At 36.3% G+C, this 20,044-nt stretch overlaps 1 protein-coding gene across 7 annotated transcripts in view; it reads right to left on the bottom strand.

The window, feature by feature from the left end:
• The window catches only part of LOC138694770 (uncharacterized), a 114,237-nt gene that overhangs the window by 70,260 nt on the left and 23,933 nt on the right, over positions 1-20,044 (bottom strand). For all 7 annotated transcript variants that reach the window (XM_069818805.1, XM_069818804.1, XM_069818807.1 and 4 more), the window contains 4 exons: positions 13,478-13,856; positions 7,761-7,990; positions 7,327-7,545; positions 4,168-4,447 (listed from right to left, as the gene is read on the bottom strand). In XM_069818805.1, the coding sequence (XP_069674906.1) occupies positions 4,168-4,447; positions 7,327-7,545; positions 7,761-7,990; positions 13,478-13,856 (1,108 nt within the window). The remainder of the gene's footprint in view (positions 1-4,167; positions 4,448-7,326; positions 7,546-7,760; positions 7,991-13,477; positions 13,857-20,044) is intronic.

Below are 20,044 nucleotides of genomic sequence, written 5' to 3'. Positions count from 1 at the left end.
CAATTAAATTATGTTAAAAATGCTTATAGACTAGTAAGAAGGAGATCAAGCAATATGATGCTGGTATAAATATAAAATCTGTTATAAGAACTAATAAATATATATACTGGTTTCATAGTTAATAAACTTATAAAAACTAGACAGTGAGTTTGAGGAGGCCAGTTGATATTTGAGGTAAGTCAGGACAATTTACAAAAATTTTGTTGCATTTCCTTATTAAATACAAATAGATAAAGTAGAAAATTGTAGGAATCACAATAGATAAATAATGATTTTAAAATGTGATATTATTATTATTTTTTAGGGTTTGTGGGTATACAGTCTTCAATTTTAAGTACTTATACAAATAAACATATTTACAAAAAAAAGTTCCCACATAAATAATACATATCACATTGAAGATTAGATGCTTTCTTAGTATGTACACAGATTCTACAGGAGCTTTTTCTTCGTTTCCGCCCTCGAATTTTGTGATATTTTTTCCCCATAATATTACAGTGAATACAGTTAAACCTCCATGAAGCAAAGATTGATACAATGATGAACTCTAATAAAACACTTATTTTTCATCGCTCCGACATATTTCCTGTCTTCTTATGTTAAACGCCTTTTGTTATAGTGATAAAACAATTTGAGAAACATCCTGTTACTAAAATCAATATTTTTCAGCTTATATTTTTACAGAATTGAAGTCCTAACATTCTAAATGTGCTAAGTGCCAATTTTTCAAATTTAATTTTATTCAATCTAAGGGAGGAAAATTCTTATGAGAATATCATACTAAATTGTCTTTGTCGTAGCTCAACTGTGGCTCATTCGTGCGTCAAAAGACGGTGTTGTAGGTATCTCAACATGCATTTCGCAGAGTGTTTTTCATCAATATCTCAAAAAGCTATTTCTGGAAATTAGCACATTTAGAATGTTAGGTGAGCTGGGCATGTAGCATGTATGGGTGAATCCAGAAATGCATATAGTGTGTTAGCTGGGCTGGAGAGAAAAAGACCTTTGGGGAGGATGAGACGTAGATGGGAGGATAATATTAAAAAAAGGATGTGTGGGATGTGGGATATGATGGTAGAGACTGGATTAAGCTTGCTCAGGATATGGACCGATGGCAATGAACCTCTGGGTTCTCTAAAAGCCCTAAGTAAATAAGAAAGAATGTTAGGTCCTCAATTGTTGTCTTTGGTGGAGACCAAGTGAAATTTTTGGACAGTAAATGAGTCATTATTTCGTCTTTCGAGAAACCGGCCATTAAGGTCCTGCCATTCGGGTGGGAGGGGAGGAGGAGGATCTAAGCATTTTTAACTACTCCCAGTTTCTCTGGCTGTAATATTGTAATAGTATGCATGAAAATTTCATGAAGTATCAAAATCCTCTAATACAATAACAACTCCTTTATAGTGATACCATTTATTAAGTCCTCAGTTCTATTGTGGTTTGACTGTTATGCTGTATTTTCAATTGACTCAATAATACATTTAAAGTTATGTCGTCACCGTCCTTGTCATCACCATGCACACTATATATTTACTACATGTAAGTAAGGCTGTTGCTACACGAGCATACTTAATGTCAGTTATCTTATTATTAGAAGAGGGTACTTATAAAATTTTAAATGTACTCTCACCATCAATGCTCATGTATTACTAATGTGATTTATTCTGAATAATTAAATTGAAAATTAAACGGCTTTAGTTACATTTTTTTAGATAAATATATGTACAGGTATTAGTTAAATGTATATTGTCGTGTAGGCTTTCACGGCCGGAGTCTATAGATCTAGATTCATTTTCCTATATCTAATCTGTCTTGTGCTATCAAGAATAGTGTTTAAAATCCTGCAGTTATTTTTATGTGTTAATATACATTTATAGATCTAGATTCATTTTCCGGGCTGAGAGGCTGTGGTCTATTGGTTGGTTTTATACCAGACGTTTCATCTGCAACTGTGGCAGACATCTTCAGTGGAGTGGTATCCGAGGTCGCAAAACTGTTCTTGGCGTACCTGAGGCAACTGATCCTGTGGCTGGTTGTGCGGGCGTATTTATGGTGCAACTAGCAGGCCGAGGCCTGTTGTCGCTGCTGTCCACGCCACTTTGTTCGCTGCTCCCGTTCTGGGTTCCGTCCTTTTGTTGTAGTGGCTTCTTATCTGTTCTGTTTAGGACCGGGTACCAACACTTGTTTAGCTTTACGCCTTCTTCCTTGCGATTAAAGTTGTTGTCATGTTTGTATATTTCAATTGCTTCTGTATGTAGACGGGGGAAGAAGTGCGTCGTCGTGCTCAAGATGTCCGTGTCCTTGAATCGTATGTTGTGATCGCCCTCTTGATAGGCATGTGCTGCCACTGCCGATTTGTCGATCTGTCCTAGGCAGCAATTCCTATTGTGTTCTGTCAGTCTCGTCCTGACGTTCCGCTGTGTAGTACCGATGTAGACCTTCCCACACGAACAAGGAATCCTGTAAACTCCGGCGGACAGCAGCTTATCTCTTTTGTCCGGAGCATGCTGAGGTCATCCAAGGACAAACGAGATAAGCTGCTGTCCGCCGGAGTTTACAGGATTCCTTGTTCGTGTGGGAAGGTCTACATCGGTACTACACAGCGGAACGTCAGGACGAGACTGACAGAACACAATAGGAATTGCTGCCTAGGACAGATCGACAAATCGGCAGTGGCAGCACATGCCTATCAAGAGGGCGATCACAACATACGATTCAAGGACACGGACATCTTGAGCACGACGACGCACTTCTTCCCCCGTCTACATACAGAAGCAATTGAAATATACAAACATGACAACAACTTTAATCGCAAGGAAGAAGGCGTAAAGCTAAACAAGTGTTGGTACCCGGTCCTAAACAGAACAGATAAGAAGCCACTACAACAAAAGGACGGAACCCAGAACGGGAGCAGCGAACAAAGTGGCGTGGACAGCAGCGACAACAGGCCTCGGCCTGCTAGTTGCACCATAAATATGCCCGCACAACCAGCCACAGGATCAGTTGCCTCAGGTACGCCGAGAAGAGTTTTGCGACCTCGGATACCACTCCACTGAAGATGTCTGCCGCAGTTGCAGACGAAACTTCTGGTATAAAACCAACCAATAGACCACGGCCTCTCAGCCCGGAAAATGAATCTAGATCTATAAATGTATATTAACACATAAAAATAACTGCAGAATTTTAAACACTATTCTTGATAGCACAAGACAGATTAGATATAGGATATAATAGGATTAATATTAATACAGTATTAGTATGAACAGAGTACAATATAATATACAAGTAGAACAGAGTTGGGTGGGTGAGTAGGTACATATTTATTCAACATCTTTAAACAACAAGCTATTATTCAGTATTGCAGAGATGATATAGTAACAATGAAGCAATAAAGGAATAAGACTAACAAGCTGAACTATTATTTGGAGAATATATGCCTCACAGTCACATTTTCCACTACAGATTTCACATTTTTTTTTTAAATTGGTTATTTAACGATGCTGTATCAACTACTAGGTTATTTAGCATCGATGAGATTGGTGATAGCGAGATGGTATTTGGCGAGTTGAGGCCGAGAATTCGCCATAGATTACCTGGCATTCACCTTACGGTTGGGGAGAACCTCGGAAAAAACCTAACCAGGTAATCAGCCCAAGCGGGGATTGAACCCGTGCCCGAGCGCAACTTCAGACCAGCAGGCAAGTGCCTTAACCGACTGAGCCATGCCGTGGCTAAGATTTCACATGATCTGCCATAAATTAACTCCAGAAACTTCAGTGAGAGACTGCCATTTGACTGAACTATGAATGTGTTTGCTTTATGTAATAAAGCTTACAATTTAAAAATTTCTAAACAAACTTTCAAAGTAAATTGAATTATATGCTAATAAAAAACATAATTTCGAACATTCTATTTGTCACTCAGTTGTATTCCTATTAGACATAATTTTGAAAAAATTAAATGTAAAAGTATGAAAATTGAGGAGAGTTGTATATAAACTTACCGAAATCCAATGAATCAGCACAAAACAGAAGAGAAACAAATGCACAAGAAATTGAACACATGTACTGTTCATATCGAGTAAGTTCATTGTAAATCATAAATATACACACCATCAAAGATCAGTACAATAGCTAACCACCAAGAGAAATCTGAATGTCAACTTACCCTTTCCCTTTCCTTTCCCAGCAACTTTTCGAAGAGCAGCAGCTCTTGCTGCCATTTCTCTTTCTGAATCTTCTTCTCCTTCACTCTCAGACTCAGAAGGCATGGGAATACGAGGTGATGACATCACAGGAGCTATGGATACAGATGGTGTCATCATGTGGACTTGAGGGCCAACTCCTCTGGGTTTGGCCAGGACTGTGCGAGACAATGCAGGACTTCGAGCACCAGGACGTGGAACAGCACCACTACTACCTTTCTGAACTCGCAATAGTTCAAATACCTGAAAATGACAAAATTCACAGGATACAGAGGTAATGAAATGAACAATGAATATATTCCTACTGTCTTGTAACATCTGCTGGAATTGGAAAGGTATGACCAGTTCCTTCTCCCTACTATGAGCTGTAAAAAATTCATTACTGCAGACTGCAAATGAAAATACACAGGCTTTTAGTTCATCAGCGTTGCAACATTGTCTCAGATGTTAATAACCTTGGTATGAATAGATGAGTTCCATTCCCATTAGTGGCGAAGTACTCTTGAACAGAATTATTTTTTGTTTGCATTTCTAAATTTTGTAAGAAGTGTGGTATAGTTGTTTCCTACAAGTGCCCTCATAAAGTATGCAAAGATTCATTTTGAAATTATTTTATATATTTTGCTTCAATTTGAGTTTCTTTTAAATTGTTGTAATGCCTGAACAACACAGTTCACTTGTTTTGCCTTGTTCAAATTTATTTGTGTTTACTGTAACACTATATCATAGAAGGAAATGGAGAGAGAGATAGAAGGTTCAGGGCTTTGTGGGGAAATTAGCAACAGATCTCTTCTTGGACAATGAGTACAGTTTCTAAGAAAAGGATGATTGAGATGGCAGTATGAGAAAAAGTGGACAATGTCTATATGCAAATGGTATGGTTCTCATCTATTACAGAAAGGATAACTTACAATTTTTATTGCATTCTTTCAATATCTTAACCAAAACCTGTAATATGGTGGTATCAAATGTAAGAACAAAATGCATGGCAATTTTAATACAAAACTAAAATGTAAACAAAAAATTGAAAGTACATTTATCCAGTCAGCAAGACTCCTTATTTACCTTAACACTGAAATATTGTTTTGTTTTTTTGTCCGTTTAAAAAAAGTACCTGATATAAGCAAATTTATTCTCTTATCATTGGCAGACTGTATTTTTGGAGTAATGTAGTAAAGAAGTATAGTCTAGGAGCAGAATGTTTCCATATTAAAATTAATAGCTATTTTCAAAATAGAATCTACATATATATAGTTAATATACACAGTATATAATGAACACCGATCAAAATACCCACCATTTCCCGTGAAAAACAAGTACTGAAAAGACTACAGCAGACTTTATATTGTCAGCAAACAGCTGGATACATTAAGAAGATTGATTGACTGATATATATATATATATATATATATATATATATAGTTACAGAAAAATGAAGACAGGCAAATGCAAATTATGTTTTCAAATTTGTTACCCAAGAATGTAACTTTGGGGAACAGTCAATTGAACACAAAGAATGATAATATTGTGTTCCATACTATTCTGTGGTCTTCAGTAATTTTGATCACTGCAGTGAGCAAATGAATGTGTACTGTGTGACTTGTGAGAATAAGCCTTATTTTTACAGATAACAGATATTGTACATGTAAGAAGTACTATAAAGATGCTTGGTGAACATATTAGACCTAGTGTTGTGAAGCATAAAAACGGAAAACATTCAAATACTGGCGAAAAAGTTGTAGTTCTGAATCAGATTTACTGAGTCTTTTCTCGACCTTATACAGGGAATACTAATATTTCATCACAGGCAAGAATGGTAAAGAAATATTGTCTTGCAAAAAGGTATCCAGGTGTCGTTGTTTAGTTAACTGTCTGGAGAAGGTTTGAATCTCATAAGTGATACCAATAAGCAAATGCCTTATTAAGGATGAGAAGGGACTATTGCTGACTGATAATGTGCCGATACCTCTAAAAATCATAGATTTCTATAAAAATCTCACCTTAAAACAGGGATGGGCATCGTGCCTCACTGACCTTCACAGAGCTTATCGCTCTGAGTGACATCACCTTCACAGACCCCTTTTCTCCCTCACGCAACTCCTAGGCGTGGGCAGGTTCTATATCAGTTTCATAAGCAATATCAGTGGTGGGATAATGGCATTATCAAAGCAGCGTGTACACGTTAGAAAACGATTATTTCATGAGAAATGGGAGGAAGAGTTTGTTTTGCTGTTTAGAAGAGGAGAACATACGATGTATGTTATGCTCGATAATCCTGTTAGGCATTAATAAATTTAACATACAACGACATTAATCCTTATATCATAAAGAACATGCTGAATTAGAAGGTAAGACAAATTAAATGTTATTTTTCGTAGTATTCCGAAGAAAATTTATGATCTTAACATTTGCATAGTATACTAAATATGACATTATACCTTAAACACGCTGCATTAAAAGGTACGAGGAATTAAATGTTGTTTGTACTTATTATTTCCAAAAGAAATTTATAAAAAAATATCAAATGTGCGTAGAAAACGAAATATGATTTTCTGAAATTATTTTAGGTCAAGACCGTGCAAATCTATTAAGTAATCTTGATAAACGCCAGAATATTCAAGAAAATAAACGTAGACAACGTGATGGAATATTATTGGCTAGTTACGCAATTTCTTGCCTGTGATTTAAATCAATTCAGCAACGGAGAAACAGTAAAGAGGTTTATGATTAAAGCTGCCGAATTAATTTGCCCAATTGAATAAAAGTTTTCAAGAAACTCAAGTTAACCAAGCGCTTTCCTAATAATTCGCCACAGACTGCCTTAGCGATTATGATAAGGTGACGCAGGTCACAGCAGTTCATATTTCCCATCCCACGCTGCAGTCCGCTCTCCTAGTAAACAAACTATTTCAAATCGAGTGCCTCACGTAACCGAAAATTCTGCCCATGTATGCCTTAAAATAAAAAAAAAATTATACCCAGCCATATTATAATTATGATGATGTATGGTGGTGGTGTTTGTAGTGGTAGTGGTGATACTGAAGGTGCTAAAATCCATTTCCATCTTCTATATTTCTTCAACTGAAGATGACTAACTCTGACAGAAAAATGTGTTCACATACCTTCTTGTTGGTTTGGGATCCACTACCAGACCCTTGGCCGGAACCAGCAGCCAGTTTAACAAGAACTGTGTTTGGAAGGCGGACTTGTGTGCTTCCACTGGAACCTGAACTTGATGTACTTGGAATCTGTTTAAGTAATGAGGAATTGCCTTGAAGGAGGGAAATAACTCGAGTTTGTGTCTTGTTGTTTTGACGGTTAAGAGCAATTTGGCGCTGAACCTAACAAAAGAATAAAAAGTTAAATTAGTAATAGTATTTTCCTCTGACTATAACAGGTCTATAGAAAGTACTGCAATGTTGTAAAACATCAATTTCGACATCTTAAGAGAAATAGTGCTTTCAGTATTCCTCATACTGAAAATATAGTTTTCTGTATGAGATGTTTTTTGGAAATCAATAACTTTTCAGAGTGTTGCTGCTTAATGAATTCATACCTCTCGTATTATCCGTTGCTGCTCCTGCACCCTCCTAAGTCGCTCCATTTCTTGTCTTTGGGCAGCCAGAGTTTCTTCATCCAATTGACTCTCACTCATTACTTCTCGAATATTTCTTCTCATGTTTGTTACCTTACGTTCCATTAATGAAGCTTTACTTTCTTCTTTACCATTATCATCTGATTCAGAAGATGACGATGTCGTTTCGCCTTTATCTTTGCCATCTTTACCTGAAAGAATGAAAGAAAGAACGATCTTTATGAAATTTTCATACATTCACAATGTTTCACTCTAAAGATAAGAGTATGTCATGGGAATTACACACTCTGCAATTCCCAATTTACATTCTGAACCAAAAATAACATTCATTCATTCTCCTCGTGCTACAGTCCATGAAGGACTCAGCTCTCGTCCAATCTTCCTTATCCACAGCACACCTCCTCCAATTCCTTATTCCCAGCACCCGCACATCTTCTCTGACATCACCCAGCCACCTTTTCTTGGGTTGCCCTTGTTTCCTCCTATCATCTGGGTGTTGATCAAGGGTCTTCTTGGGAACTCTCTCTTCCATTTTCATATGACTCAAGTAATACAATCGTCTCTTCTTTGCTTCTGCTACCAGGTCTATTTCCCCATAGTCTTGATACAGTTCCTGATTATATCTAACTAGTGGCTTGTGCAGCAAATGCTGCTGCAAACTAAGTTCGTTAGACATTCAAATAACAATTTTTCAGATTTATTTTCAATGAAGAATACTTGTCTTTTTGATAGTTATTTGCTTCCATAATAATGAAACATACTCCCTCTGAATGGATATTTTTAGGCCAAACCTATCCAACTTCAGTTTTTTAGTTTCAACGCGAAAACGCAAGTATCAATGTCAGGACGATAGCAGTAGCTATTTCAGGTCATTGTGTATTGTAGGCAAAAGTTAAAAAAATGTCAGGTTTGCTAAGCTTTCGAACAATAGCATTTTCGTATAGCTGCTGCATGTAGAACTTGAAATGTTGCATGTAGAACTTGAAATGTTGCATGTAGAACTTGAAATGTAGAGCGTAAAATCATTTTATCCTACTAAGAGATCTTGCTGAAATGATCTAGAGACTACAAAATTTTCTAGGCCTCTTATTTTATCAGTAAGTAATACCTTTTGATCTTTCCTTAGGAACTGTAATTTTTGCCCTCTCTCGAGCCAATACTGAAGACAATGACACATATCAATATCTACACTACACCGCCATTAAGTATATGAAAAAGACCCAACCCCACTGGGTTAATAAGTATAAAAATATTTGATTTTTAATAAAAATATTATTATCTTACTTACGTTTTGTAGTTATATATAGCAGCCACTCAGTAAATTATAGGAATGAAGATCTAAATTAAGATATTCTCTACATTTACTTACATAACCTCAAAACGTTTCACTTTCATAGCATCAATATTATGTACAATTAATGAAAAATAGATGATCATGATATTAACTACCGGTATAATAATATTTGATTTCTAATGGTAATAATGTCATCAAACCACCTCAAGTTTCGTAGATTTGAATATTCAATACATAGCTGTACTCAGAAAATTATACACTGCAGAATCAGTTTTTAATAACAAATTGAATTGAGGTCGAAATATGTCGGCAATCCTGCAGGTCATGGCCTTCGTTGTTTATTGTAGTGTGTGTTTTGTTCTGAAATTCAATCAAGTCGGCCGTGATTGAATAAAATTAGTTCTCAAAACTGACAACAGATGGATTTTGGAAAATAGGAAAATTATGTAGGAAAATTGACATTTCACTGAAAACTACTACTTTTCCGAAAAACTTTGAATGCCAGGCATGAAAATGAGGGGTCATTCATTAAAATCCGTTCAGCCGTTTTCCCGTAATTTCCATTACCAGTTCAAATTATATATATAGATATGCAACTTCCCCCCTTTCACATATTGCCCCAAAAAATCTCTGTAACACCTTTCTCTCCCACACTCCAAGCCTAATTTTGTCTTGTTCGGTAAGCATACAAGTCTCACACCCGTTAAGCACCACTGGTCGAATTATGATGCCTGGAGGATTTAAGTGATGAACCAAAAATGCCAGCAATTTTATCTCTCTTCTTGTATATCGCCTTAGTGACATACCGAATTAGACAAATCCAAGGTTTATGAGATCAAATTTGAATGAGGATGGTTGATTTTTTTAAAAGTTATGAAATTCTTGGCATTATTTCCTTTGGGAGGAGAGTACAGCCATTGGTTCAATGTCATTGACTTATGAGTTGTAAACAAAGAAAAAAATCTGTTCCTGAAAATAATTACTAACATCTCTTTCTCGCAAAAGTTTCATGCTTTGCAAGGACAAATGATTGCATGTCTGTGAGACTGCAGTCTCTGAAGATCAAATCAGAAGACTATAAATCAAATTTTATTGCTGGACATGAGATCCTAATATCCTATTCACTGATGAATTCAAGTTCGTCCTATGTTCTCCAGATGGATTGGAGTGTAAGTGGAGAAAGCCAGAACAAGCTATTCTCCTTGCACATTTTCTCTTTCAAAATGGCCTTTCAAGGAGAACCTATCATATCCAGTAGGGATATTCTGAACAAGCACCAACAGATAGTGCGTGTACTTTGAGGGTTGCGCTTTGCTTGTGCATTTGTTTTCCAGTATATAAACATAGTGTCTTAGTATATTAAGTACCCTTAAAAACAACTCAAAATGCCAAATTTTTTTGTGTTCTATATGTAAAAACCAGGAAAAGCTTTTTGCCTTTAATGAGGTCCCTAAATATTCTGAATACATGCTTTCAACATTAAAAATATAATTAATATTTGAAAGAGAAACATCCGCTCTGGTGCCAGGGATCGAACCCAGGTCCTTGGTTCTACGTACCAAGTACTCTGACCACTTAGCTATGCCGAATTCAATCCACAGCACCGGACCAAACTCTCCTCCTTCAATGTTTCTCTTTGTGGTCTGACTCAAGTTAGGCATATACGTTGACATTTTATGTTCCAGTCAATTAGCTTAGATTACATCCTGATCAGGGATTATATTTAGTACTTGTAGAAGTTTCTGAAGTTTATGCCTGCATTTTACAATGGGATGATACGAGGCCTACAGTAAACTCTCGATTAACTGTGATGTTTATTATCCAGGACAATCCATAGTGAAAAAAAATAAATATATATAGGCCTATAAATAATATAGTCTATGTATAAAATAAGAAAGTAGGGGGAATCTTGAATTCAATAGGTCTATAAATAATATAGTCTATGTATGTATAAAATAAGAAAGTAGGGGAACCTTGACTCCAAAAGTCCATTTCGTGAATAATGCCTTTAATGTAGGCTAATTATTATTTATTAACTTCACATTTTCAAAATCATTTTACATTGTACTCGTATTCAAAACTGCATGTTCTTAACCTACAAAACACACGAATAATCGTGATACTACTGCGATCATATTATATTGTTGTTTTCTAATGCCAGACGTTTGACAATAAAGTCATTTGACCTCTTGCACTCCAATATTTTTCAAAGATATTATCATGGCCAGCCACTGAAGCACAGATTTTGAGATGTTCCGAATCCATCTCTTGGTCTGAGTCGCACAATGGGCAGTTAGGGGACTGATATATTCCAATTCTATGCAGGTGTTTGGCCAAACAATCATGGCCTGTTGCCAATCTAGCAGCTACAGACGATTTTCGTGGTAAATCGGGAATTAACTGTGGATTATGATGCAGAGAGTTCCATTTTTTCCCTTGGGATTGTGTTATCAAATTTTGTTTGTTGAAGTCTAAGTATGTGGATTTAATAAATCTTTTCACAGAGTAATACGTAGATTTAGTAACAGGTCTGTAAGTAGCAGTGCTGCCCTTCTTTGCTAAAGCATCCGCATTCTCGTTTCCCAGGATTCCACAATGAGATGGTATCCATTGGAATACAATTCTTTTATTGAGTGATATTAACTGAGAGAGCATTTTAGTTATTTCTGCTGTTTGAGATGAAGGTGTGTGTTTAGAGACGATTGATAGAATAGCTGCTTTGGAGTCTGACAATATAACTGCATTCTTAAATTTATTGATGTGGCATAGAAGATTACTGAGACTTTCACTTATTGCAATGATTTCTCCATCAAAACTTGTTGTTCCATACCCAAGAGATCTATAAAGTGAGAAGAGACAGCACGTAACACCTGCACCAGCACCTTGTTCTCTGGAAATCAAGGATCCGTCAGTGTATAAATGAAGCCATATTATATTATACCATCCTATTAAAAACTGCATTTGATTTTTCTGCAACTAGAGAAAAAATAAGAGGAATTCAAGCCCGATAGTCCTTTCCTTATAAAAAAAAATACATTGGTGGCTGCATATCCCGTTTCTCGTGTACGGTACTTACAATACTAATGATTAAAGAGGCAATATTCACCTTCAACAAAGTTCCTATTTTTTTATTCGTGCACCTTGTTCTCAAAGCTCTTATTCAGGTTCATGAACATTACATTCTGAGTACTGCAGATTAAGGGGAATCGCTCAGCAAGGAAGCAAGGAAAGACAAGCATTTCTAATAAAAATAACAAATATAATTTCCACGATTTTACAAAAGTCAAAGAGAACTATAAGTTATATTTAATCATTAAAAGCAGGTCAAATTAATGAATAATGTGATCAATAATCATAAATCAATCACAAAATTGCGGATCTTTACCCTCCATTACTCTATGGTCTGCACTATTACCGTACATATGCCGCAGAACGTTAACTTCAAGCAATATAATGCAGCACAACACCAACACCATATTATAATATACCACAATGAACAAACAATAACAGAAACTGATTGAGTGATGGCGCAGCCAGACATAAATTACACAACCTCCTTGTTACGTTATCATAACAGTCAGAAAGGATTTATATGACACTGAGTGTAGTTGAGTAGATATAATGCCAGTTAAGAGGGTTTTTGAGCCTGATCCACAAGACTGAGAAATTAATAATATACAGAGAACTCAGTCACAAGGACTATACACTGCATCTCGCAAACCACTGATTTGTAAGTGGCAGTTAGGAGGATTTAAGACCATTAATAGTACTAAGGTGAAGTAATGAATGACAAGAATGGCATCTAAAAAGAGTAGTGGCATGGATTTCATGTTTAAAACTTATAAGTTATATCGATTAACAACATTAACATGGATATTAACATCACGTTCTATAGGACATAAGAGGTGCTTTGTCCTGAAACCAATAGAAAGGGCTTCAGACAAGTGCGTTTGTTTACATGCGGAGTCTTCTTGTATGAAATGAAGATCAGTAACAATGGTTTAGAGTTACAGGTTCATGCCGTGGCATGTTTTCGTGAGTGATTGTAGCAGTGCACTGCATCTGGGGGAATTGAGGGATGTAATTTTTAAAAAGTAACTTCAATTGTGGAGGAGAAAAAAAAAGCATTTAAATAAGCCGCTGAGTTGTTCAAATACAGGTTTGATTCACTTCATTAAGATTTCATTTCATTTTAAAAACAGGCCGCTTAAAATGCCTCACCTTGTATAAAGTTGACAATAATTCTCAGTTAACACAGTGACAGGCAGCAATGTCAAGTGATCTTAATAAACTCATGCATATTACTTCAATAGTTACTATTTGCCTTCTGCATAACACGAATGTAACACAGAAATGAAAAAATAATTAAGTTCGGAAAACTCACCTTGTATGCTTGTCTTCTTCTTTTTGTGCATTGCACCTGAGTCCATCGAAGCTTTCCGCTTATTTGTTTCTGATCCCCTGTCAGTTTCATCATCCTTCTTTCCTTTTCCTTCTTCCGCAGCTCTGTTACCATCACTTGCACTATTCCCGCCAACCATACTATCCCCTTGCATTTTGTCCTGTTCTGTCCTCACTGGCTCTAAAGAAACAGCACCTGTCTCAATACTATTCTGCAAAGCAGTCTGACTGTTTGAGTCAACTAAGTTACTTACTATCATTTTATTATCTGTTACCACTTCACTTTGTTCATCACTTTTCTTTTGTTGCAAATCACTGCTTTCTAGTTTTTCCATTCCTTGAGGCATCAGCATTTCGTCCTCCTGTGTCATGAAGCAAAGAACAAAAACTGTAACATATGTATGCAACCCAACATAACAACGCAATTTGATAACTATTATTATTCCTACTTTTAACACTCATTTCTCCTGCTCCCTTGACCCACCTCATGTTAAAATATTCGCATATAATGTCCCTGCTTTTAACACTTTGCCATTTATTGCTACTTCCCTCCTCCCCAGTCCTGGACAAAGATTATCAAGCAGTATAACACTCACTGCTACCAAAACTCGTCTTAAAGAGCTTGACATTACGGAATTCAGCATATCTACAGTGTGTCTTAATTTTTTCCAATAATGTCACTGTATTGTTTATCAGCAAAGGAAAGTCTCTCTTAATAAAGATGTCGTTAACAACTGAATCTTGCATACTGCTAGAAGACTTCTAGAGAGGTATAAACCTGGCAACATTTATAATGCTGACGAGTTTTCTCTCTCCTTTTGGCTTATGCATGACAGATCACTTATCCACAAGACCGAGAAATACCCTGGTGGGAAGCTGATTAAAATGCAACTGACTGTACTGTTGTGTGTCGATGTCGACTTCATTGGTAATCCCATTATAACTGAACAACAAACACTATCGAAAATCTAACTACACTAACAGTCAAGAACAACACAATGACTACAATGAAGAGAATGATGGTGTGCACCTCCGCCACTGTCAAAGTCAACTGCGCTAGATGTGTTGGCCACTGTCAGTGCATATTTGACTTCTTGCCTTCTCTCATACAATTTTAAACTGTAGTAGATTGGCAATACTGCTTCTTATGTATGCAGCAAAAGTCACCTCAGAGAAAAATACTTTAGCACGTGAATTATTGTATTAGTTATGGAGTCACCTTTAGATGCAGAAGTAATACCATGGAAGAAACATAAGCAACGAAAGGAGAAAAAAGAAGATACAATAAAGAAAAGGTAGATTAAAGGAGAGGCATACTTCAGCCACAACAGAGAATTTTTTCTTAAAACTACCATTGTCCACAGTTACCTACATTTACACATGTATTTCTATTAAACAATTTAAGTTATAAATGTATTTCAGTTTTTCCAAGTTTCTACAATACTTTAAGAAATGGCATGATGAATTTCATAATTGTGTCAACAACATCCATGCTTTTGGGCTATGGTTACTTTCCAAAAAAAAAAAAAAACCTTCAATTGAACAGTGGTTCAAAGACTGAATAATCCAGACAGAAACGCTGATTTTGTAATTGGTTTCTACAGTCTTCACATGAAGAGATTGTGAACCTAACACTAATATGTTTTACTGATGAAGCACGGCTACATTTATTAGGATATGCCAATTCCAAAAATAGTCGTTGCTGAATTTAGAAGCACCTCTTCAGTTACACAACCACTCATTACATAACATTCATGATTAAATTACATAAGTTAGGTCAGATACAACAGTGTTCATGAATGAGATAGTTATATACAATAGAAGTAATTTAATACAGTTATATGATGTTCTTCATAATTATTACACAAGAAGAACTGGGATTAGTGTCCAACACTTTATTGAAGTGATGAAAAACTTTTCTAGAAGTAGATGGACATCATTTCGAGAATGTTGCAATTCAAGGTAAGATTAAACACTGTGATAGTGTTTAATTACACTCTTATTCTTGTAGTTTAATCATAAGATTGATGAGTAGTTGCAGTTCGCGTATTTCGCGATGAAAGCAGTGAGCAAAGGGCTAGCAACAGGCCAGGAAATGGCCAATATGTACTGGGAATACTCTAGATTGGAAACTCTGTAAATTACTGCATAAACAGATCTCGATCTCCATTAACAGTCTCATATCTATTCACTGTGCTGTCACAGCTACTCGACAGAAGATGAAGTTTAAATACATTAATTAAAAGGCTGGCAGACCATAACTTTTACTGCCAACAACTCAACGATCTGGCTTTTCTGTATTTCGGTTTACATAATCAACTTTCATCTGAAATAGCATAATCAAAATCAGCGATGACAATGCATATCCCCTTTTTGTTAACTTCACTTTGCACAAGTTTTGTAACATAAACAAAGCAAAGTATGCATATCCATAAAAAAATAGTTCACATTATGGTAAAAGAAGAAAAGGGGAAATTAACCCTTATAAAGCCAATCCCCAAAATAAAGAAGGTAGACTTGCAAATTCTAAATGAGACAGTAGAGCAAGTGGACAGCTTCAAATACTTTGGAATGTACTATAAGCAGTAACATGAGCTGCTGCCAGGATATCAAAAGGAGGATAGCAACGGCCAAGGAAGCTTTTAACAGAAAAAGGAGCATCTTCTGCGGACCTCTGGAAAAAGAACTAAGGAAGAGACTAGTGAAGTGCTTTGTATGGAGTGTGACATTGTATGGGGCAGAAACATGGACATTACGACGAAGTGAAGAGAAGCGAATAGAAGCATTTGAAATGTAGATATGAAGAAGAATGGAACATATGAAGTGGACAGACAGAATAAGAAATGAAGCTGTGTTCGAAAGAGTGGATGAAGAAAGAATGATGCTGAAAATAATCAGGAAGAGGAAAAGGAATTGGTTGGGTCACTGGCTGAGAAGAAACTGTCTACTGAAGAATGCAATGGAAGGAATGGTGATTGGAAGAGTTCAGGGCAGAAGAAGATATCAGATCATTATACAACATTAAGATGTATGGCTCATATGAGGAGACAAAGAGGAAGGCAGAAAATAGAAAAGACTGGAGAATGCTGGTTTTGCAGTGAAAAAAAATTATAGAAGTGTGCCTCGAAATTCGTGATAAAAAGATTAAGACAAATGTCATTACAAACACTTTATACTAAAAAATAAAACATAAAATTGAAGATGCCACCAAGGCCTATCATAACATCAATAGCCTTTTCATCTTCAATATATCATCTTCATGCTTTCTGACATCACTGTTGAATTTAAATAAGTTGATTCTTTAATATGTTCTATTATACACGCACTATCTTTCAAAACAGTATTCAACATTGAAGCAGCAAGACCTAATTTTCGTGTAATAAATAAACTTTACCTCGCTTCATACTCATCCTTTTTGGCTTCATTTCTAAATTTTTTTTAGTTTTAATTTCCAACATTTATGTGACGTGGTAAAGGTAAAGGTAAAAGGTATCCCCGTAACATGCCATGAAGGCACTTGGGGGGCATGGAGGTAGAGCCCTATGCTTTCCATGATCTCGGCACTAGAATGAGGTGGTGTGGTCGGCACCATGCTCTGACCGCCTTTAACCCCCGGGAAAGACCCGGTACTCAATTTTATAGAGGCTGAGTGAACCTCGAAAGCCATCAAAAAGTTACATGTAAGCAAGTATAATTTATGGTCACTAAGGATATTACAAAAATTAAATAGTCTCTTACATTCCATAAAGACCCATCATCTCAACATCAATTCTGTATTTCAGTGTCTATAATTATAATTCATAATATTACATCAAGAAAGTTTAGAGTCTACTGGAACAGAAGGAGAAGATACTAAGAGAAAGAAGAGGATATAGATGAGGAGGAGGAAGATGAGGAGGACTCAGTTTCCAAGTACATACTTCCAAGGTAACTTCAAGCAAAATGTATCTGCCATATCAACATTCAACTCTATTATTATTCTTGTCTACCATCCTGTCACTTGGGTAATGAATTCTGTTTTACTGGTGTCATGAAGATCAAAAATGGAATTATTCACGCTGCCAGACTAGATGTATTAATAAAAATAGATGATGTTAGCGACAAACCATATTGTGTAATTACTTTGTAACTTAAATGTAAATAACCAAAATTCATATTATTCATATCTCTCTTCTACTTAGATCCCATCCTCACATTCCCATAATGCTACTTATTTATAATAATTGAGGCTCTGAGGACTGAGTCACAGCGGTATAACTGTTATTAACTTATATTAATGAATTTTTCTGTTATGCTAACAGTTAATGAACAGGAATAATAGAACATAAAAATACGTATTATACGGTAAAGGAGCTCTGAATAAAGATCTACTCAAAGGAAGGAAATTTCTTTCAGGAAAGCAAAGATAATAGGTTTATACTTAGAAACAAGAGGATTAAGGCTGAAGAGAGTATCTGGTGTTTGAAAAACAACATTTATGATACTGGCACAATAATTTAAAGAACACTGCAACAAAATTCTTCAAATTTGGTATAGTTTAATTTGTTTCAAATAAGTAAACACTAATCAATTTTGTGGCCTTTCAAAAAACAAAAAGGGCTTATAGTTGACAAGACTTAGTATTTTAATGCTAATGTTACTGATCTATCATAACTTAGGCACACAAAGAATAAAAACTAACTTCGAAATTTTCTCGGGCTTCCAGCCAGGTCATAAGTTGGTGATCCACCGACGTTTCGAGGATGTTCATCTTCCTCATCTTCAGGGTTAAATGATATCTGTGGGTACCCTGAAGATGAGGAAGATGAACATCCTCGAAACGTCGGTGGATCACCAACTTATGACCTGGCTGGAAGCCCGAGAAAATTTTGAATTATCACGTCGCCAGGAAAGCTTCAGTAGTTATTTCAAAAACTAACTTGTTCTGGAATACAATCCTCAGTATCAAATAAACTGGAAACACAAACTTGAAAGAATGTGCTCAAGTAGAATCCCCAAAGGTGTTTATAACTACACATCAAGAAGATGAAGATCTGTCGGTAGAACTCCAAACACTAGTATGAAAATTTTATGCAAGTTGTAACAGGTCTTAGGGTCTAATACTTAACAGAAATGATGATGATGATGATGATGAAGAAGAAGAAGAATTAAAACAATCAAATTATGAATAAAATTTAATTTTATAGAATTGTAATCTCAGTAATTGTACTTAAAAATTTACAATTAATGTAAGTGACTTATAATAGAGTTCTCCTTTGTCTCTACATTGAGATGATACAACAGACTCAAGTCATAATTCAATCGACCCCTTACCTAAGAGCCAATTGGCTAGTCTTTTATATTGAGACAACTCATCCTGCCTAAGGTATTTCCATGGTTTTCCTAAGGTGGTAAGACAAATGTCGGGATGAGGCCCCAGAGAAATGGGCCATAGACCTACATGCTCTTCCCTATAAAGTACCCGAATTTCCAATAAAAACGACATAAATGCCCTGGTTCAGCTTCTATATAATACCCATTACATGAGCAAGGTTACTCATCTCTAATCGCGTTGCAAAAGGACAGAGAACCTTTCAATTTGCAGATTTAGAATTCGCGGCATCTCTTCCGATGGCCTTCACTTGCCTTAGTCATCGAACAGCAGACAAATGAGTTTTCTCGACTCCACTTGCACTGCAAAATGGCAAAGCTCCTTTCAATGTGCAAGCTTACACCTCCAACTGAACAGCAAACAAATGAGTCTTCTCGACTCCACTTGCACTGCGAAATGACAAAGTTTCTTTCAATGTGCAGACTTACACCTTCCGCCATTTCTTCTTCCTGTCCTGTCCTGTGATCAGTTTGATTACATTCCCCTCCCCCTGTGTATGTGGTACCATTTTCGCCTTTTTCCCCTTCAAAATTTTCTAGAGCTCCTTTGGTGGAGCACCGTAACTCGGAGTGAGACAAGTGGCCAACAGGCTTGGAGCTCACATATTCAGTTTTTTTCAGCCCCGAACCCTTTGTGAGGACACGTTTTACGTACCTTTTAAATTTCTCCTCCCATTTCTCCTCTTTCAATTCAATTTTTTTTTAAATGGCGGGTACTTGACTGTTTGTCATTTGACCATATGAAGCCAGTTCTGTGAACCAATTTACCAACGGTGTCATTGTCCAGTTTGTGTCATAAGAGGCTGGTTTACACTACACCTGTGATGAGATGCGATGATGGAGGTTTGTTAGAATCCCACAGGGGAACCACAGCCCCTGGAGAAAACTCCTGTGTTACCTATACCACAGGATTGCCCAACAAAGTTATAAATAGGGGGTGTGAGTCCAGTGCTCTAATCATTGGACTGCTTTGGTGGCTTACTTTTTCTATTTCGTCTCACAAGAATTCGTCCTGCAGAAATATGTGCAGTGTCAGTGGAGAAGAAATATCTCATCGCAAAGCAAGAGAACCTGGTGGGATGAGGAGCAGCTAACTGGTAATATTGCCTGAATTAGGGTTCTTTTATGTGCTATAAATCTACAACATGAAATCTCTAACTTTATTTCCCTTCTAAAAGTA

Source organism: Periplaneta americana, chromosome 2 (genome assembly GCF_040183065.1).
Source record: "Periplaneta americana isolate PAMFEO1 chromosome 2, P.americana_PAMFEO1_priV1, whole genome shotgun sequence".
Taxonomy (NCBI): domain Eukaryota; kingdom Metazoa; phylum Arthropoda; class Insecta; order Blattodea; family Blattidae; genus Periplaneta; species Periplaneta americana.
Note: the sequence above shows the minus strand (reverse complement) of the source record. Positions and strands in the feature narration are given on the sequence as shown.